The following is a 22,647-nucleotide window of genomic DNA, read 5'->3' as shown; positions in this document are numbered from 1 at the left end:
TACTCACTAGCTTTGTATATGTACATTTTGCCACACAAAGATCAGTGTATAAAGCGTGAAAAAACTACAGCTATAGAAACATATATTAGCAGAACAAAGTTGATCAAACCATGTATATTGGAAACCTCTCACTGCCGTCCACACCCACCAGCTCCTTACTTGCCACTGTCCAATTCCGTCCACACGGCGACCAAACGGTCTCTGAAATCCACTGCAGAGTTTGAAGGCATCACTGCGAATTTCAATGATGTTATTGACAAGGGCACATACTGCAGCAAGGGGAAAAGCAGATGAGAAAAGGACCACATAGCCAAACTGAACAAACATCTCTTGATAATCCTGGAAGGTATCCTAAGGAAAGCAAATCACAAACAAGATCAGAATGGAGCAGACATAGAACTAAAAACACCTGGAGGGGAATCTATCAAAACCGAAGCAGACAGAATCTGGTGCAGTTGTCCATGACAACCAATCAGTTTCTATCTTTCATTTTCAAATCTTAAATGAACAATCTGAAGAGAGATGCTGAATGGTTACTATGGGCAACTGCTCCAGATTCTGTTTGCTCCAGTTTTGATAAATTCCCCCCCTCTTCACTGAGGACTTTAATCAATACACCATACACCTTAGATGTTAAACGGATAAATACAAAATGTTTCAAAAATATCCATAAATATTCTCTTTAGAAAAATAGGTAGACAAGGTTGTATCATGGCCAGTGGCGTCACAAGGGGGGTGCGGCCCGCACCCGGTTGACCCCAAAATGACTCACAGTCATTTCCGTGTCACCCCCCTCAGAAGAGTCGTGGGGCTCGGTCATGGACCGAACGCCCGACAGTATCAGGAGAGAGGAGGGGACCCGGCGGCATACCTTATCCCGCTGGGTGACTGTCCCCTCCTCTCTCTGCCGGCGTCCATCACCAAGATGGCCGCCGGCAGTGACATCTCGACGGGGTGACACTCGGCTACCGCTCCGGGTGTCACCCAGCCTCGGGACGCCCCTGATCATGGCCCTGTTACATGGGCATAAAGGTTGGTTACGGGCTTCAGGATGAAAGTAAACCTGTGCATCGTTCGCAGGAGGGCTAAGCAACAGGTTTAGTTTATTCCCAGTTGGACATCAGTCTATGCCTACCTTTTTCCATTAAATTGACTTTACAGAGGGCTGAAGACTCTCACCCCACCCCCATGTGTCAGCACTGAAGGCCTTAGTAGCTAACTGGCAAGTCCCAGCGGTGTCACATGCTCCATCACACCCAGAAATATTGGGTCATCAGCTGTCCAATGGAATTGTGGGGGAGTGAAGGGAAGATGAGCATACTGGTGGGGCCAGAATTAGAGTGAAACTATTGTTTAGCCCTGCATGTATGTGCAAAGCCAACGTACACTTTAAGCTTATGTTATATAAAAAAACAAAACAATATACACTCTTACAAGCTCCAAGCATAACATGGTCACATATATAAATAATATTACTTTCTCACCTCATACTTCTTCATACAACTTTCCACCTCAGCTTGAGTTAACTTTGTGGGATAATGGTCTTCAGGAGGGTTCATCCATGACTCTCGTTTCTGCTTTCTCACAGATTCCTCATCGTCCTCACCTTCCTTACCAATCTCAGGTTCCATTGTCATCCTTTTCCTCCTCCTCCGTGGCCTTAGCTTTACTGCAGGTTCCTGTTCCTCTAATTCCTGCAGCCCTGCCCCAAGTTCTTTCTCATCTTCTTCATCATCATCACCCAGCTGGAAAACTGAGGCTGGGTCACTGCCTTTCTCCACAAGTGTAGGGCTCCCTTCCTGTAAGAAGCCCATCTCATCCTCCTGATGAGAGAGTAGGCACCCTTCTGCTTGCTTTTCCGCTCTTTCCAAAAAGCTAACCCTTTTCAATTTCAGTCCACAATCCATAATACTTTCTTCCTCCGATTCATCCTCCTCAGAGAACGCACCTTCCTCCTCCTCCGGGACACCACAACCTCCATTCAAACACTTCTTACGTCCCCCTACACCAGTCTCCAGAGGATCTCCAGGTGGCCTAGATAAGCACTGAGGAAAGGCATACTTCTGCACAAGCCTTCTTAGTCCATACTGAATAATAAGCCAGATGGATTTAGCATTCATCTCTCCTTGCTGCATTCTCTGATACAGGTGGGGTTGCGAGACCTCCTTTACGTTCTGCAGAAACTGGCGAATGACCAGTAGTGTGGCTAGCATCTGTATAAAAGAGGACAACAAAATACATCTGAGAGAAAATGTCAACAGTATAGGCTGTATCCAGTATACAGAAAAATGTCAAACCATTATACTTTAAGGTTCAAGGTCATATTTAAACTGCAGAAATTGATCAATATTTACTGAACAAACTTAATTAGTGAAGAAACGGTTTTGATTATTTTATTATCATGACCTTGTAACTTTACATAAAATGAAGGAGGATCAGCTGATAGGTCTGGCTACATCAGGTTAAACAATATAGGAATTTTTTAACTGGCTAAAAGTAGCATAGGATTCACCTTTTTAACTGCCTAACCTTACACTGACCAACTTCAAATGTTGCAGAAAAAAATAAATACATAATTTAACCTGGAATGTATCTGCAAAGTGTGTTGTGTGTTAATGGTATGTTAAAATTATTTTTTGAAGCTATATGTTAGCTAGCCCATTTTTCAGAAAAGCAGGATTTTTGTCTTCCCTGTAAAATCAGTTTCTCGGAGTACGTTGCGGGACACAGTTCATTCAAGAAAAAGATGAATTAACGGGTTATGTAGTTACCTTCAGGTGATTGGACACTGGCAAATCAAAGCTGTTAGGCGATCCCTGAATAACCTTTCCCACTCCCAGCCTGCCTCAGTTTTGCAGTAAGCAGTACAAGAGTGGATCACAGAAACATAGGAGGGGACTGTGATGTACTCCAAGAAGAGATGTCAGGAGACAGGACCTCTTCATGAGCTGAGTCCACAGAACTGGAAGCAGCCCCTTTTTCAAATCTTCTTCTTCCTCAGGGAATGCACAAACAAACCATGGAAATTCAGAGGGGGACTCTGAAAGTGAAGGGGCCCGCTTACACTCCCTGCAGTCGAGGGACTCTTAAGAGTGCAGACATTTTCCCTATAAAATTCCACCATTACAACTGTAAATTCCTCTCTGGACAGGGTAGAGGGGGGTGCCCTGGAGGGAGGGGAGAAAGACAGTGGCGTAACTAGAAATCACAGGGCCCCATAGCAAAATGTTGTATGGGGCCCCGTGATTGCTAGTTATGCCACTTGCAGAGCCCACCTGATTTACCAAACAGCCCACCTGAGAGTGACCCTGCAGAGCCCACCATAGACTCTCTATAGTGGGCTCTGCAGGGTCTCAGATGTGCTGCACACCTCTTACCTGTCAGCGTTGTACGCCTCCGTGGTCGCCGGACCCCGCCTCCTCGTTGATCGACGGATCCTGCCTTCTCTTACATCACTGGCCCCACCTGCTCTTAGGTTGCTGGCCAGTGATGTAAGAGGAGGCGGGGTTGCTCTTAGGCGGGCCTCGCCTCCTCCTTTACTGCGAACACCGGCCTCTTCTGCCGTAGCTGCTGGCTGTCACTGACTCCGCTATGAGGGAAAACACCGCTGCTGAGCTGTGTCAGTGACAGGCAGCACCCATACATGTCATAGCGACCCACACGGCATTAGAGGGATGCCTTGGCCGGGGCCCCCCTTTGCCCCATAATCGGCCGCCTGGGTCGCTATGGTGACTGTTACGCCACTGGAGAAAGATCCTAAGGCGGCGAGTGAAGGAGGAGAGCATCCCCAGAACCTGCCGCTCCATGGCTATGATATGCCATTGCCTGAGGGGTTTGACAACAGTACTCACTACAGTGAAGGTGGGGAATGCTTAGTGTGGTAGCATCGTTGGCAGCAGCTCTGTATTCCCAGAGCAGCGGTCAGCAGAAATCTGCATTCCTTCAGCACAATGCAAAGTCGCAGCAGTAACTGGATCAGTGTGTGCAGCCAGCTAAGCGTGCTCCAGTAGAGCAATCAGAGAGAAGTTGCACAAGTGTCGTGCAGCTTTCCAGGCTGCCCATGAACCCAAAGAAAAAAGCACCAGTTTTTTTAAATAGAGGGGCACCAGGTACAGTCTGCCATGGCCCTACAGTGGATGAGAGCAGCATTAGGAAGAATTTGCTAGTCTTCAGCAGTAAGTGCAAAAACACATGTACTTCAGAGAGAAGCCATCCATCAGTGCACTTGATTAACGGCTTTGATTTGCCAGTGTCCAATCACCTGATGGTAGCTGCATAACCCATCTGTTCAAGAATTTACTTTTGATTTGACAATTAAGAAATAACCACAATCACAAACAATCACTCAGTGCCACACCTCTGTTAAGTGAACTAATTATATTCTGATGTTCCCTAAATATCAGTTTGTGAAACCATGAGCCGTCACCAGGTGACAGGTGCAATTTAACTACCTCCCGGCCAGCCGTTGTGTATACACGGCCGGCCGGGAGCTTCTTGGATGTTACTGGGCGTGTATACACGTCCTGTTACTTCCGCCCGCTCGGGCGGGAAATGCCCGTTATTTGAAAACAGGCAGCGATGCCCGTTAATATACAAGCGATCCGCCGGCTATAGAGCTTGTATGAGGTCCCGTGATGTGCGCCCCCCCTCCCGCTGTCAAGCTGGTCCCAGGCTCTGGTGCGAGCCCGGGACCAGCATAGTGCCTCTGTAACAGGGGATCAGAGGGAGGTCGGTTCACGTTCTCCCTCCGGTCCCCTCTCCGCTGTCAGAATGCGGAAGTGGTGTATATTACATCACTTCCGCATTCTCGTGTCACTCACAGATCTCTGCTTCATCAGCTTCTTCAGGGGGGTCCTAGGTGACATTAGGGGTCTTGGAGACCCCTAAAAAAAAAAATAATAAAGAGGACCTGTCACCTCTTTTGCTATCACATAGAGGGGTTTCTTAGCCCCCTCTGTGATGGCAATAAAGTTAAGTGGAAAAAAAAAAATAGGAAAAAAATGTAAAGTTTCCCCCCCAATTTTGTTAAAGTTACACATAAAAAAGAATAAAAACATTTTTTTTTTTAAAGTCCCCACCCCTACATACACGCATGTAAACATGCATCAGGTGCGCATACCTGTGAAAACGACGATTGCGCCCATTACGCCACACATGTTACATATTGCCGCGAACGTCGCAGGGAGAGCAATGATTCTAGGGTCATCAATCACTGATAACACTAAACTGATGAGCGGTAAAAGCTTTTAAAGCGTCGCCTACGGCTAATTTTGGGTATGCTAGTTTTTTGTGATTTTGCGAGTGCGTGCAATTTTGAAGCTTGACATGTTTGGTGTCTATTTACCCGACGTGACCCCATCTTTTATATTTTACCAAAAAAGTGGGTAATATTAGTTGTTTTATAACAATGTAAAAAAAACTTTTTTTTCATAATGTTCAGTAATTTCTCCTGAATATAGTAAAAAATAAAAACCCCCAGTGGTGATTAAATACCCCCATAAGAAAGCTCTATCTGTCCCCAAAAAATGGTATAAAATTCATTTCAGTACAGCGTTGCATGACGGAATAGATGTCAGTCAAAGTACTGCAGTGCTGAATACTGAAAAATGGCCTGGCCAGGAAGGGGGTCTAAACACCAAAGTTTAGACCAAAGTAGTATGCCAACAAAGAAGAAGAAGCAAGACTAAGATTTAGAATAAGACTCCAGAAAAAATGCACATAGATATTTACCAAATCTGGACAGATTTTATGGCAAATTCAAATTGAGCTGTAAGCTTAGAAGCCAATTTGACCACACACCTTGATCCTACACTAGAACTCAATCATCACCCATTGAGGATTGCACCATGAAAATGATGATGAAATAAGCGTTTCCATCCAAGCATTTGATTCTTCCCCTTTCTATGGCCTGTAGCATAACCATGACAATATGACTTACTAACACTGTTCTCGATGAGATATCTCAGTATGTTAAATCACTGTGTATGGCCATCCAATTTAATAGTCATAGGTGCTGCTACTGATCTGACTGATTTAGTATGCACATTTTGTACTCGTCCCTGTTAGTCATACAAGAAGGAATTATTCAGCCTCCTCCAGGCAAAGCTAAGACCAGGTATTTTAGAAAAAGCTTGCAAAATTCCATTTTATCCTTTAACTCCTATATATCAAATGCAGAGATTATTGCGATTTAAGAACATGGCTTGCAAAAAACAGACGGTGCAGTACATCCATTTTTGCTAAATACAGCACCTTTTAACAAATGTATGTCACAGCCATATTTTGTAAAGTTTAAAGAGCGCCTGCAGTATCAGATAAAATGGCATGTAAATAGCTATAGCCCTTGCTTTTTTAAATCATTAAGATTAAAAAAAGAGTATTTTGGAATAACGATGACCACATTCTACACTAATTAAGCTCCACTAATGAGGTTAGGTTGTGGCAACTTCAATAATACTTACAGGGTTATTCACAAAAGGGTGAAGAGTTTGGAGAAGACAGGAGAAGTGAACAATCTAGGACAACATAGCTAAACTGGAAAGTGAGCTGAATTTGAGAATTTTCCCTAACCAGCTATTTCGGCCTAGATCGTTCACTTCTTCTGCCTTCTGGGTGCCAAACTCTTCACCCTTTTGTGAATAAGCCAGTTAGTGTTTTAGGATGATAAATGACAGCTGTGACTTTTACACGTAACCTTTTCCACAATGCCATAGAGCCGGTGGATCGCTCGTATAAGGTGCCGGTGCCCTCTCCGTGGCCCCACTACCGCTGTCCTGCTGATCCTGGGCTCCGCTGTGCCGGGTGTGAGCCAGCATGGTGGGTCCGTGACAGGGGATCAGAGGGAGATCGTTAAACGATGTCCCTCCATCCCATACATACACGCATGCAAACATGCGTCGGGTGCACATACGACGAAAACGAAGATTGCACCCACTACGCCGCACATGTTACATAACGCCGCGAACGTTGCATGACGGAATAAATGTCAGTCAAAAGTACTGCAGCGCTGAATACTGAAAAATGGCCTGGTCCTCAAGTGGTTAAGAACCAGATTAAAAAAAAATATCTTATATGTGCCTCTCTGATCTACCTCTCTCTCAGGGCTTGATGTCCCTGATTATGGAACATTAAGGGCTTTATTTCTTGACTCTAGGCAACACAGTTAGAGCAGTGTCATAGGCTCCCAATGCTTTCCAATGAGAAAACTCACTGGGCACTGAGGTGCTCTCACGGGACATGGTGGCGGTGGAGACTGAACTTATCTCAAGAGGCCTTATAAACACTGAAACCAGGATTACAGTGGCATACCCAAGAACTTTTTTTGGCTAGTAACTATTATAGCAAGCACCCTTTGGTACCTGCTCATAGCGGTCCAATGGTTTAAAATAGGCAAGCAGTTAGCCTAAATACAGATGCCCTTAGGAACAGACACTAAAAACGTATTTCTAGAGAGAGGGTTATGGGTCTCTGAATGCAACAAAATATAATTTTCATTACAGCCCAGGAGTAAACATCTATTGCCCCCCACTCACTTCTTTCTGCTCAGTGAGCTAAGAGCATAGCAGATTACTGTGAAAGATTATAGAAATAATCAGGCTGCAAAGGTAGGCATAAACCCCTAGCCACCCTCCATCGCATACCAAATTTTTATACTTCAAATGGACCTGGTGTCAAGCCAAGGCAACAACGGACCTCCTAAGTACTACAGGGGTTAAGTTGACACAGCAATGGGAGTTATAGCTCCCATACATTAAGAATACAGAATTCCCCCAATCCCATCTCCCAGTTTCATACTTTAGACCTGAAGAAGCGCCGGGCTGATCTGAGAAGTGCCCTGAGGAAGATGAGGAACAGTTGGTACTGGAGGGTGAGGAAAGGAAGGAGGGCGGCTTTAATCTGACGGGTGAAGCTATTGGGCAGAGAGAAAACAAGCAGTTGCTGCAAAGGAGGGTGGGAAGGAAGGTGTGAGGTGAAGGAAAAAAAATTAGGGAAAAGGGAGAGATAAGAACAAAGGAGAATAAACAAAATTATAAAGTAGGAACAGAAAGAAAAGGCTTAAAGCAGTGTCACATGTTTAGTTTTTTTTCTTTAACAATATCTCTTCATTACTATTACCCGTATGAAAATCTTCTACAATTCTCGTATTTAAAAATATGGAAATGTTTTATACCTAAAATGCACTAACACCCCAAGACCTGTGAACCTGCTTTAAACCAGTCACTGTCGATCAAGATGTAGGCAACACAGTTATTTAATAACACGGCACTTTTCACATGCATGATATATTGTAAGCCACTTGGCATCTGTAGGAGCAGCAAGTGGGTCTAAGCTATGTGAAAGACCTTTGAAGGATGAGTCAAGGTTGAACAAATTATGTTGGGTTAATCTCTGCAAAAAAAAAGCACTACACTGAGAAGGACTAAATGAAACCCTAATCTTCTTTAGCAACAACGGATGCTATGCCCAATTCACCATTTTCCATCCTTTACTTTTTCAATGAGTACCAGTACCAAACATGAACCCTGCCATCTTGTTTCAATGAGAATTTTCATGCCTATTCATAGCATCAGGTCACTGAGACCAACAATGCATCAGTGTTGAGAATCAGGAAGGGCCTATTCACATCAAGCACACAGCACGGGTTTTCATGTTTTGCATTAGGCAGTGCATTTAAAATTACCGGGACTGCAACACAAGAAAAGATTGGTGCTTTCTGCATTTTTTGCACAGCACAATGAATCTCATTGTATACTATGAATTGTGGTGCGTTGCATTTTGGAGGTGTGTTGAGGTGCTGTTCACAATGAATGGTACCACAGTGCACCAAAGAACATAACATGCATTACTGCAACACAGGTGATATAAGTGGGCCCTGAGGGCATACTGCTGTGAAGATGCAAAGACAATTTTTTGTAAATATATTTTAATTTCTCTTTTTTTTTCTGAATATGTCTTTACTATTTAGATTTGCACAAACTGGACATATCCTTCAAAACATTCCACCTACAAGACATGCATGTTCCTCATCGGACAGTGACCTTGAAGATGAGGATAAGAGTTCGGAAATAGGATTGGTTGGTGAAAGGAATGATTATGTCAGGACAAGAAAATGTAACACATATTAATATGTTGGGAGAAGGAGAAGGGAGGTATAATGCCTAATAAAAGAATACAAACCACCCATAAAAAAACAATTCTTCACAGGTATTTACTATATGTACTGCTTACTTATGGTGTTCCTCACCAAAACATTAGCTAGGTACGAATAAACCCATACATGATAATGATGCAGACGCAACAAAGTTGAAGAGGAATACTACAAGAAAAATCTACAAAATATACTCGTTCGTTTACAAAGTATAATCCTATGATCAGGTATTAACATCTCTACAGAATAACATGGACACATTTAATTATCATTTAATAGCTCTAGCACTGTAGAATGGCCAATGTGGGAACGCTTTCAGCTGCTCAATGAAAGCCGACGTATTGTTAAAAGCCCCCGGGGAGGAATTTATCAAAACTGGAGCAGACAAAATCTGGAGCAGTTTCCCATGGCAATCAATTAGCTTCTCTCTTTAGTTCGTTCCGTTAAGGTTTGAAAATTGCAACAAGTAGGAAGTCTTCCTACTTGCTGCAATTGACTTAATTATTAGGGGGGAGAGGTTGCAACAGGAGACCGCTGAGTTAGCGATTCACGGGTGTGTTCTTAAGGTGTGAAAATGAAAGCGAGAAGCTGATTGGTTGCCATGCACAGCTGCTCCAGTATGGATCTCCAAGAAGTGTCTAAATTCAGAACTGATGCTTTCTAAACATGAAATAAGCTATTTTGAATGGTTGTTAATAGAAACAGCTCATCTTTCAGACATGGTCACATATGTGTCACTACCTTTTGGTCATATTTTGGAGCAGGAAAACATTTAACACTAAAATCACATCATGTTAGTATAGCTTAGCACTGCATGTTAAAAAGCAAAAGGTCTAATGTGCGTCATCTTGAGGCTGGTATGTCATTGCTTAAAATGCAAATGATAAGCCTGACAATGATGTCTTCACTCACCTCCTTCAGTCTTTCCATGTCTTTGAGGTAGAAACCAATGTAGAAAAGACTTAAATAGGAATTTACAAACTGGAACTGGGGACAGAGAAAAACAGAAAAATCACTAGCTTTACACACACAGCGGTTTGTCCTTTATATCTAAAATACTACCACTTTTCAAAAATGACATTCCAGCTCCCAAAAGTATATTATTATAGGTCCTCTAAATTGTAGTTATATGAAAATAAGCAACCTTTAGTCCCTTCTATGCACCCCATCAAAGGTTCTCGCTCCATGTCACAGGTGCACTCCCCTATCTTCAAGCAAACCCACTTTCCCAACATAATACTTACTAAAACAATTTTGATGATTAGATGTTTCTCATAGGCACTCTGTAAACGGTAATTCTCTGCAAGTACAACCAAGTGAGAGGTAAGGAAAAGTGCAAAGACCAGCAATCATTGCCACATCAGTAAAAGAATGCATACTGTAACAAGGTAGTACAAAACAAGAGAAGGGGATACGCTCTAGCATACTAATAAAGGCTGCAGCAGTTGTCATTGTAACTGGACAAGGGTTTGTTACACCCTGCCAACCACTGTCACTCTCTTCCACACTTGCTGCCCTTTCTCCCTATACAAGTTACCTACTTGTAGTGGTGCGGAGGATCTGTATTTTAAGATTAAAATACATACAAATCATTTTTTTCCTAATCATGGCAAATTCCCAGGCTGAATAAGCAATCAGGCTTACAATGCAGTCTCAAACTCTGTTGAAGAAACAGCAGGGATAGGTTGATTTTTTTTATAGCCTTCTACAAATTAAAAAGTTGTCCAGTTGTTAAGATTGTTTGATAACTTCAAACTCTAACCAATGTATATTAACCCAATTTCAGAGCTGTACCTCTAGGATTATACAGATATTCACAGAAGCATGGGACATTCTAAACAATAAAATACTATTAAAGAGCATGTAATATCTTCAGATAAGTCCACAGAAGAAATGGAAAGGGGGGCAGTTGCAGAATGGGGTCAGCTGCATTAGGGACTTAACACTGCATTTCACCTGTATAATACTTTTTATGGAGTAAATTATAGGACACAGGATGGAAATTCTGAAACCATGGGTTATAATGTTCCACCCAGCTGCAGGATTGACAGCTGGCTCTGCCTAGCTAGAGGCTCTGTGAGCGAGCAACGCTATGTGTTCGCTTACTTCCCGATCCATTGAGCCGACCTGTGACGGTTTCATTGTCACAGGTCGGCTAGAACTATGAGGCTGAGTGATTTTCACTCGCCTCATAGTTCTCCTTTAACTTATTACAAATAGGACCCTATTGTAATAATCAATGGACAAAGAATTATTTAGAGCAATGCATACTCAGATTTTGTCTCTTTTACTGGCATAGCTTCCACCTTCCTCCATAGGACTACATGTCCTATCATTCCTATCAGGTGGGTTATGACGGGTAATGACCCACCTCCTGGCTTCCTGATTGGCCGGGAAGCCGGCTCCATGCTGTTTGGCCAGCTCAAAGCTGATTGGATGGGAAGCTGGCTTCCTGGACAATCAGCATGGAACCAGCCAAACAGCATGGAGCCAGCTTACCGGACAATCAAGAAGCCAGGCGGCGGGTATTGACACGCCTCCCGACATTCTGATTGGACGAGAAGCCGGCTAAATGCTAGAGGAAGTACTGGTATTGGCATCAGTGAGTACCGAAAGATAAATGTTGATACTCATACTCGATACCAAAAAAAAGGTATCGGTGCATCCCTAGTCGCAACAAAAAGATAGCAAGGGCTGCAAGGGAGAACAAGGCCTTCAAAAGGGTTTCCAACTTTTTAGCCACAGGGTTCTTGAGTATAAAACGTCCTCAACAGGGACTGCTAAGGCCTTGTTAAGACAGGAAATGACTGGGTCTGCGACCAAGACAGCCAACTTCTTCAGTCGTCCGTCCTCATTAGGATAATGCTCAATGAATACTTGGGAGGGGGAAAGATTTGTTTCAAGATGCGCCAGTCATCGCATAACAGCGAATGTAAATGCGAGTGTACAGGTAAACAAAATTTTAGCCCAAGCCATCTTTAGGTAACCCAGGTTGGTGATCTTTGGCAAAGCAGAAGCAGGCTGTTGTAGATTAGGACATGTGGAAACTGCATCCATAAGGATAGAAATAGTATCCTTAAAGTGTATTTACACTTTTGCATCCATAATTGGGATAACACCTACTATTACTGTTAAATTTTTCATTCACATTTAAAAAAATGCATTCAAATTGCTGCTTTTACAAATGCTCTTTTCTGAAAAATCCTCCTAAGTTCTTACTTGCTGTGCAATGCTTATTAGAGGGCAGGAAGGTTTTACTTACCATAATTAACCCTGTTTGTACTCTGCTGGCAGATTTCATTATCAACGAAATGTGCAGGAATGTCTGTCTTAAAGGGTTAAAAAATACATTGTTTTTAGACTATTTGGCAGAAAACTCCTCTCTTCATAAGGAGGAGGGAGGCAGGGAGGGGGGTTAAGGAGGTCCCTGAGGAGAGAAGAGACTCAGTTTGGGGACATCAGTCTGTGCTGTAGACCCCCCCAGTGAGGGAAGTCCACCAGGGGGTACTCGCAGCCTTGCGCTTCAGAGTAGGAAGGGTTAAACTTTCTGTGACCCATCACTGTAGGCAGCAGAAACCCAACAAAGTCTCACAGTATCATTGTGCTGTAAGTTGATGGAGAGATAGAAAGGAATGGAGCCAGCTGCACCTGAACTGAAAAATGGTGAGCAAATGCATAGTACTTTCAGGCAAGAAGGCGGCTGTGCCGACTCAGTAGGAGTCCCGGACCAAAAGCCTGACTAAAAAAATTGGCACCAAATTTTTTTAATTCTCTGGCCTATTCTCTTGCTTACAACAAAATAAGTCGCCGGCAGTGCTCTGCAAGTTAACTCCTAAGGGACCCCAGAACACAGCACATCTAAGCTCCCTGGAAAGGCACAGGCCACAACTTAGCACAGCTATGACATTCATCCTGCGGTCCCGCAGTAGAGGTAGGATGTTAAGCAACAATCCCACTAGCAGTTTTCACCCGCGCAGTGAGCATACTCCCTAAAGAGTTTTCAGGGAGTGGGATGCACCAGGTTGTAGTACTACAGCCCTGGATCAACTCAACGTGTCGCACAACATGCCCAGGTGAACGCCAGACGCAGGATCCAGTGCCCAGAGGTGACATTAGAGGCTGCCTCCGCATCTTCTTTTTGGCGGGGTCCAGATACGGTCCCCCAGGGCAAAGTTAAGGAGCAACTAAGATGAAAGCTGCAAGAAGGAGCCTTAGTAGCACTGCAGCTAGCGGAAGAAAACTTGCTTGAAGACAAGCAAAAACTAAGACTTGCCGGGAGTGGGAGGGTTCACATTGAGCTGTCCTTACAGCGTGGTGGTGGCAGTATAATCCATGGTTTCAGAATTACCATCCTGTGTCCTGTATTGTACAATTAAGAAATATACATTTACATGAAAAATTGGTTATACGACAACAATATGGTAATGAAAAGGAAAATTAATAATAAAAAAAGTCACTATACCCATATCATTTAACCAGTACGCAATCTTCCTGTACACCTCATCACAAGAACTAACTATAATGGCCAAGAGGATCTTGGGGAGGAAGCGAACAAGTCGTGGGAGCTCTCTTATACTGAGGACAAACTCCTGTCAAAGAAAAAAGCATGAAAACTATTGACATACACCTGATGAGTGTGCACATATCCTCTCATTATATCATTCTGACAATGTTAGAAGCATGGTTACATAGTTACATAGTATTTGAGGTTGAATAAAGACATAAGTCCATCAAGTCCAACCTATTGTGTGTGTGCATTTATGTTTGAGCTGGTGTGTGAGTGTGTATTAGTCCATGTATGATTTTGCTCTTAGGCGTACCTGTACCCCTGTATGTTATGGTCTCCGAGGAACTCGTCCAGGAGTTTCTTGAATGATTCCACACTCCTGCGGCAGCGAGTTCCAGACCTTAACCGCTCTAACTGTGAAGAACCCCTTGCGCCCTGTGTGTTGAAATTTTTTTTCCACCAATTTTTGTTGGTGCCCTCTGGTCTTTGTTACCGAGCTAACCGTAAACAGTTTGTTAATAATGCTGCTGTCGCCCTTGAATAGTTTATACAGAAAAATCATGTCCCCCCTTAATCTCCTAACCTCCAAAGAGAACATATTTAAATGTAACAACCTTGTTTCATAGCTCAGGTCCTCGAACCCCTTAATGAGTGTGGTTGCCCTCGCTGGACTTTTTCCAGCTCAAGGACATCTTTTCTGAGAATCGGTGACCAAAACTGGACCGCATACTCCAGATGCGGCCGAACCAGTTATCTGTAAAGTGGCAAAATTATAGACTTGTCCCTGCAATACATTCCCTTCTTAATGCAAGACAGAACTCTGCTTGCTTTATTTACAGTTTCAGTTCCTTGAGTACCTTGGGGTGTAGATTATCAGTTCCTAATGCTTTATTTGCATTTAGTAGTTGAAGTCTTTGTTGTATCCCAGTTTCAGTCAACCACTGAGGTGTATTTCTTGTTAAATTTTGTGTTTTATCATGTACATTAAACCCGCCTGTTTCCTGGGTGAATAGCGACGAGAAGAAAGTATTTAGCACCCTGGCCCCCTCCCTGTCGTTTGTGAGTAACGTCCCATTTATGTCCTTTATTGGGCCTATTTTTCCTTTCTCCCCTTTTTACTGTTTATGTACTGATAAAAAATGTTGGGGTTCTTTTTACTAACTTCGGCAATATATTTCTCACATTCAATTTTAGCTGCCCGGACTACCAGTTTACATCTTTTATTACATTCTTTGTAATTCTGGAATGCCAATACTGTCCCCTCCGTTTTATACTTACTAAATGCTACTTTTTTTTAATGTATTGTTTTACCGTTTTATTTAGCCATATTGGTTTTGTTTTTGATCTTTTACTTTTGTTACCCAGCGGTATACACCTGGTAATAGCATTTTTTAATTTGTTCTTGAAACAGTCCCACTTTTGGTCAAAGTTTAGTTTATCAAATAAGTTTTCCCATTCGATTTCACCCACTATGTTGCGTAGTTTATCAAAGTTTGCCTTCCTGAAGTTTAGGCTTCTCGTCCGCCCTTCCCCCTTCCCTTTCTTGCACCCAAAATTAAAAGCAATCACCTTGTGATCACTACTACCCAGTGTCTCCCCGATAACAATATCCTCAATTAACTCGTATTATTGCTGATGATCAGATCTAGGATGGCATTTTCCCTAGTCGGGACCTCAATCATCTGGTCCATGAAATTGTCTTGCAACATATTAAGAAAACGTGCCCTTGCAGATTTCGAAGTTCCATTAGCCCAGTCGATGCTTGGGTAATTGAAGTCTCCCATTACCACAACATTACCCTGTTTCCCCGCTATTTCTATTTGGGATTGTAGGTGGGCCTCCTCCTCTTCCCCTATATTTGGAGGTTTATAACAGACACCCACAATAAGTTTACGGTTAGGGTTCGTTCTATCTAGTTCTAGCCATCTCCACCAGCTGACGTGATATCGTCACGGATGTGACTATCTAACCACGTTCCTGCTATTCCCACTATATCGTAGTCCTCCTCGAGTAATCTAACTTCAAGGTCTTGTATTTTATTTGCTAGGCTTCTAGCATTGGTGAACATACATTTAATTTGTGTACTTTTACCGGTTAAACGTTTGCTCCCCACTACTATTTTTAATCGTACCTGTTAGGGTTGGTCCTTTCCTAGTCGGTTCACCTTGGTGAGCCCTCTGTCTAATCCTGTGATGTTTTTTTCTTTGTTACTATTTGTTGCCTAATATTAAATTTTTTGGTTTTTATTTTTTGATGTGCACCATGACAACTGGGTTGTGCCCAACCCCATCTAGTAACCTGTCAATTTGTTCCGCAATGTGCCGAACACGTGCCCCCGGTAAGCAGCACACTAATTGATTGGGATGGTGATTGGGAAAAAAAAAAAAATGGTAAATGCAGATACTAGGTTTTCTTTACTGAATTCTCCAACTTCAAATTGCTGATGGCAAACAGAGTACTTTGGATGGTGTATTGGAAAGCCAATAAAAATAAGGAAAAACCATTGTGTGCATTTATACATTCCCCATTTACCTTTTTAATGTGCGAGTAAAAAAAACAAAAAACAAACCGCACATGTAAATATCTCCGCGACTTCAAAGTCCTGAAGCCGAGGGAGCACTATTAAAATGAAAAAAAGGCCTGTCAAAGTCACGCGACTTTCTGATCTCCAATCACTTCGCTCTCTCTGCTGCCTTAAGCAGAGAAAACTCTATAGGATACGATCTGCTTTAAAATGTGCAAAATCCAGGCCGTGGTATGGTGTAACCCTGCAGAGTATAGCGAAGAGTGGATATTGATATTTTTCTATCTCTCAACCAAAGGCTGAGAAGGCAAAGTAATTGACCACTTTAGCAACCACAGAATGTAAATAAAGAACTCGAACATACATAGGCTAGCTGGTTCTAACATACCTTTTAGACAGAAGAAGCCATATCATTAGGCTCATGTCATACTTGTTTCCAGCAACAACATAGCTAAGAAAACACTCACCTGCTTTTACATTGTTGCTCCCTCACTGGCTAAATTGCTGCAGCATCTTATTTACCAGTGAGGAAGCAGATATATGCCTGCAAGGGAATGATGCTGTAGTAGTAAGGAGTGTTTTCTCTACTATCTTAGCAAAGTTATCATGATCAACAACTTGCTAGTGTGACATGGGCCTTATAAAGTACAATGCTACTACTACTATAAAAAGTAAAAAACAAAGAAACCCAACAGATCATGGAACATTTAAACAAATACACTGCACTTTGTAGCTATCACTAAACCAAATGCATAGAGCAAATCAAAACAAAAGCACAATTTAACATTCCAAGAATGTGTAAACCTCCCCGATTTATTTAATATTACCTAAACTAGGTAATCATCACAGCTCAGAAACCGTACATAATGATAGAAAGACTGAATCATACTAAAATCACCATTGCAAAAGGTTTGCGTTTGCCTGCTTTCAGGTGATAGGGAAAGCACATCATTATGGAGGTGTTGTCAGTAAAGTGTATGTCCAGCACATTTTTTTTTACGGGTTTTGGATAGATGGGGGAGTATTAAAACCGCTCTGTAGGGTTTTTACTGTTATCCGGGACTCCTGGGGACAAAAGTTTGACCAGACAAGAAGTGAGAGAAACACACAACAATAAATAGATGAGAGAGGCGTTAGTTTTATCTAGGGCTAAAACAACTAATCAATTTAATTGATAATAGATAATGAGAATCGTTGTCAACGATTATCGATTAGTTGGTCTGGATCCCCTGCGTCTCTCCTCCTCCCCCCTGGGAGCCAGTGTTTCATCTGCTCTGTATCCCCTCTGATCCCAGACCCATGACCACAGACCACTGCAGCTGGTGTCCAGCGGTAAGGAAAGCTCCCCCAAATCTTCCCTGCAACCAGGGAAAATAATCGTTAGTTGCAGAAACCAAAGCCCTCATTCTGACACCTAGTTTTCTCCCTACTCTACTACAGAAAATGTAAAAAAACATTTATTTTTGTCTGTGGTGCAGAGGGAGATTTTGTAGCAGTTTGTCTGGTAAAACCTTTGCCAAAGTGACAGCAAGTGAGGGGAAAGCTCTTTAAATCGAGCCCCAGAAAGCAGTAAATCAAGACGGGGTTTTATGCCTTCTTTACTACATCCAAAACTAAAAAATAATAATTTTTGGGCTGGATGTACAGTTTAAAGTGTGTCTTAATCCAAAAACAAAAAATGTAATATATTGCAGCTTACCAGACCCCTTAGATCTGGTAACTTCATTAGTTTCCTTTTTTAGGCTTTTGTTTTCCTTTATGTTCACCTTGTTATCCTGCCAGTTCACAGACGATAGCGGAGAAAGCTGGTAACAGTTTTTGAGATTTCAGTACAGACAGAGAAAGTTACAGGAAAACCAGATTTCAGACAGTAACAGGCATTTTCTGTACTTGGCCTGAAAAAGGAAACAAATGCAGCCACCTCATCTTAATACTGGTAAATAGTTTTTTCTCCGGTTTAGACATTTGTTCATTAGACCTGTAATCTGCAATAACATAAAATGATCAAACATGATTTCAAGCAAAAAGGATTTCGCTAACCTGCAGCTCGAAGCAAGCAAGCATCACAACAAAGACAAAGCAGAGACAGGACATGCAGATGGGTAGACTGACACAGGACTGGAATAAAAGACGCTTCCATGGGGGGTAGTGGAACTCTTCACAGTTTGTCACTGGACTGATTCTCTTGACACCCTACGTATGACAAAAGACAAAAAAAATGATCCATCACAGAAAATTTTAAGATAGTAAATAGACTCTTTTCAACCCATAACACATCACTACATTTACTTTGCAAAATAAAATATGAAGGGTTAACGTGGTTTATTGTGATTGATGAAGCAATTAAACCTTTACTCTATAAGTATTGTCCCTTACCCTGAACTGTGATCGTGGCTCCTCAATAAACTCAGCAGGGGTATCCAACGTCCCCCACTTGTATGCCAGTGCAGCCCCTCGACGTTTCCAGCCTTCCAGAAACAAAGTAGCCCAAATAACATTGAAGAGAGCAAAGACCACACAGCAAATATCTCGACTGGTCTGAGGAAACAAATCCAAAATGAAAAACATATTGTTAGGAAAAACTTCAAGAACTGCGACTTATTTTAAAGTAGAACTTTAGGCAAACAGGTGAATATATACATATTGCTTTATCTGCCAACGTATTTGTAACTTAGTCCTAGTTTATGTGTATTGTAGGTCAGCTGCATCTACACTGCACAATAATGATTATGCTGCCTCACAATCCAATTAGAAAGCTGGAGGGAGATTGCTTAATCTTGAACCAGGAAGATGAATGTGTATAGGTGGTCTATAGGTGGTCATACACTATGCGAATTTCAGCCAGTTCTTTCGGCTTTGTTTGGGTATTCGGACAGCGGCCACCGTCTGAAAACAGCAGGAGATTCCTCGATCAATGCTCATACGCGTTAATGGAGGAATCTATTAGATTTTCTTTGTTCAGCCTGTAGTTTGAACAAAGAAAATATTAGTGTATGGCCACCTATAGTCATTTGTCCAGCTGTGCAGTATGGAAAATGTTTGAAAATCACAAAACTGGCTGCAGAGAATTACAAATCCTTTGTCAGGTAAAACAGTAAATTTATATGCATTTCAACCGTGTATTTACCTGTTTACTTGTAGTTTTTCTTTAAGTTAACCATAAGGATAAGATGTTCATTGCCCAATGAGATTGCCCGATTCTGGTGTTGTCAGAAGACCTACAGGGTTATTCTCTAATGGGTGAAGAGTTTGGAGAAGGCAGGAGAAGTGAACAATCTAGGCCAAAATAGTTGATTTGGAAAAAGTCTCCAATTCAGCTCACTTTCCAGTTGAGCTATGTTGTCCTAAATTGTTCACTTCTCCTGCCTTCTTCTAACTCTTCACCCATTAGAGAATAACCCTGCTTGTGATCCACAGACCGTTTTTTTTTTTTAATCATATGCTTAGTTTAAAGCTGATCTCTGTGTAAACACAGAATGCATAGAAACATTCCCCTAATGAATAAACAACACAGAATATTCTCTTAGTCCGCACTGACACCAACACTTTCAGGAGTGTTAATGTCCGTGGTCCCCTGCAGCTCTCCTGCAGGTTCCTCCCTCTGACCTCAACCCATAACAGGATACAGTAGTGAAATTAAGGTTATCAGTAGGAACCAGTGAAAGCTGCAGGGGACCAAGGAAAAATCGACATTCCTATAAATGTCAAGTTTCATTGCCACACTTCAGCAGAAGATTCCTCAGCACTGGAAGGGAGTTTACTGGCATGGGCATCATGAAAGGTAAGCATGTCCCGTCTTCTTTTAAAAGTATAGCTTTGTAGAAATGTCTTTGTATTGTTTTAACTGTTTTAAGCATGTGACGTGGGGATATCTAGATTATATAACACGGTGGCAAAGTTACAGGACTGGCTGAGATTAGGCAGAAATGATGTACAGGTTAAACAGGAGAAGTTATCCCAGAAGTATAAACAACTTCTATGCTTCCCAGATCACTTTTTTCTGTGTTGAGATATTCCTGGGTTTTAGCTGCGTTTACATGTGTTTAGCTACATAAAACCAGGCTAATCAATCCCAAGATACAGAAAATTCTTGTTTGTGTAAATGCAGCTAGAATGAATGTACCTGGACACTGCTGAATCTTTTTAATCCCTGTGTGCATGGGGCCTACTATTTAACCGCTTGAAGACCAGGTGTTAAGACACCCTTCCCGGCCAGGCCATTTTTCAGTGTTCAGCGCTGCAGTACTTTGACTGACATTTATTCCGTCATGCAACGGAATAAATGTCATGCAACGGAAGCACAGATCTGCTCCATCAACTTCTTTCCAGCTTCTGATATAATATACAACACTTCCGCATTCTTGCAGCGGAGAGGGGACCGGAGGGAGCTCGTGTACTGATCTCCCTCTGATTTCCTTTGACACAGGCACCATGCTTATCCCGGGCTCGCACAGCGGAGCCCGGGACCAGCGGGACAACGGGGATGGTGGGCTGACCGCAGAGGGGGGGACGACGACACACCGATCGTTGCCCCATACAAGCGATCCGGCTCTATAGCCGGCGGATCGCTTGTATGTTAACAGGCATCTCTGCCTGTTTTTAAATAATTGGGCATTTCCCGTTCGTGCGCGTGTCTGAGCGGACGTCTAAAGACGCCCGCTCAAATCTAGAGAGCTCCCGGCTGGCCGTTTTTTTACAACGGCCGGGAGGTAGTTAAGTAAACTCCACCAGCATACTCTGCTGTGATCCTTCTATCGTAGGTATTAGGGTTGCACCGATACCGTTTTTTCGGTATCGAGTACAGATGCATTTTTTTTATGGTACCCGCCGATAGCGAATACCGATACTGGAAGTCCCATTAAGGAAGCCAGGCGGCGTGTAATGACTCGCCACCTGGCTTGCTGATTAGCAGGGAAGCCGTCTCCATGCTTCCTCGTCACCAGGTGACGAGAAAGTATGGAGCCGGCTTTCTGGCCAATCAAGAAGCCAGGCGCTGTGTAATGACTCGTTGCCGGCTTCCTGATTGGTCGAGAATCTGGCCAATCAGGAAGCCGGGCAATGAGTCATTACATTGCACCCGGCTTCCTGAATGGCTGGGAAGCCGGCTCCATGCTCCCTCATCTCCAGGTGACGAGGGAGTATGAAGCCGGCTTTCTGGCTAATCAGAAATCCAGGGGGGCAGGTAATGACTCGCGGTCCGGCTTCCTGATTGGCCAGCTTTCCGACCAATCAGGAGGCTAGGTGGCAAGTCATTACATGCTGCCCGGCTTCCTGATTGGCAGGGGAGGTGGCTGCATGCTCCCTCGTCACCCAGTGATGAGGGAGCATGGAGACGGCCAATCAGGAAGCCAGGCAGCGTGTAATGACTCACTCACTGCCCGGCTTCCTGATACCGGAAGCTCAGGTATCGGGCTAGGCACCGGAGGATTTAGAAGAGTACGAGTACTCGCCTAAATACTCAGCATCAGCAACGATACTAGTATTGGTGTCAGCGCATCCCTAGTAGGTATTATGACATGACAATGTCAACGCTGCCTACAGTAAGACAAAGATCTATGCATTCAAGAATATAATAAAATATGTTTTTCCTGGAGTTTAACTTTATATTTGCCATGGATCTCACAAAATAAATTAGGGTGTAGTACATCTGGACAGGTCACTATTTTTTGTTTTCATTCAGTTAGTTCTTTAGCATGCCAGATGCATGGAAGAACTAAAGGAAAATGGTAATTTCTAAAATTCCCTTTAACTGCTAATGGAGTCTAGAATCATATGAACGTATAGTACCCCTATTTAACCTTGCCCATAAGGTCGATCGTGATCTACCAGTCGATCGCGTAGCGATCAGTGGTAGATCGCGATGGCCTCTCGTCCCGTCCGTGGTGCTTCTCTGGATCCCCGCTGCTCTCCCCACCTGTATGCAGCGGGGATCCGAGAAGTGAAAGAACCGCTGCAGCCCGCGGCGGAGGAGGACGGAGCCGCGGTCACAGAACGAAGGCGAGCGGGGAGGAGAGAGACGCTCGGCCTGGATCCGACAGCCGGCGCTCTCTCTCCCCTAACCACTCGTCCTTAGTTCTGTGACAGCGGCTGTCACAGAACTAATATAGAATTAGTTTTAGTATAAAATTAGTTTTAGTATAATACAGAATTAGTTAATATAGAACATAGTACTATGTGTCCCCAGTAAAGAATGAACAGGATGTGATTTACATCACTTCCTGTTCATTTTGGGGTTGTATTGAAGTCAATGGCACCACAGCCATGCCCCCCTCCCACAGTGCGATCGCCCGCACCCGAAAAGCAGGCACATTAGTGCCTGCATTCCGGTCCAGTGCGATCTGCAAAAATTGCAGATTGCAGCATTTTTCCGGATCACACTGGACTGGAACACATGCACTAATGTGCCTTGGTTCCGGGTACAGGCGATCGCATTGTGGGCGAGGGGCCTGCCTGCGGTGGCTGGCTGCT

At 43.1% G+C, this 22,647-nt stretch overlaps 1 protein-coding gene across 1 annotated transcript in view; it reads right to left on the bottom strand.

Moving 5' to 3' along the window:
• Positions 1-22,647, bottom strand: part of ANO8 (anoctamin 8) — a 94,381-nt gene that overhangs the window by 8,618 nt on the left and 63,116 nt on the right. The window contains exons 8-15 of the mRNA XM_018563363.1: positions 18,556-18,717; positions 18,220-18,372; positions 13,611-13,737; positions 10,393-10,448; positions 10,061-10,135; positions 7,795-7,938; positions 1,485-2,213; positions 160-351 (exon numbers count right to left, since the gene is read on the bottom strand). Coding sequence (XP_018418865.1) covers positions 160-351; positions 1,485-2,213; positions 7,795-7,938; positions 10,061-10,135; positions 10,393-10,448; positions 13,611-13,737; positions 18,220-18,372; positions 18,556-18,717 — 1,638 coding nt within the window. The remainder of the gene's footprint in view (positions 1-159; positions 352-1,484; positions 2,214-7,794; positions 7,939-10,060; positions 10,136-10,392; positions 10,449-13,610; positions 13,738-18,219; positions 18,373-18,555; positions 18,718-22,647) is intronic.

This window comes from Nanorana parkeri, unplaced genomic scaffold, assembly GCF_000935625.1.
Source record: "Nanorana parkeri isolate BGI_ZX_2015 unplaced genomic scaffold, ASM93562v1 scaffold659, whole genome shotgun sequence".
Classification (NCBI taxonomy): Eukaryota; Metazoa; Chordata; class Amphibia; order Anura; family Dicroglossidae; genus Nanorana; species Nanorana parkeri.
The sequence above is the reverse complement of the archived record's forward strand: the minus strand, read 5'-3'. Positions and strand labels throughout refer to the sequence as shown.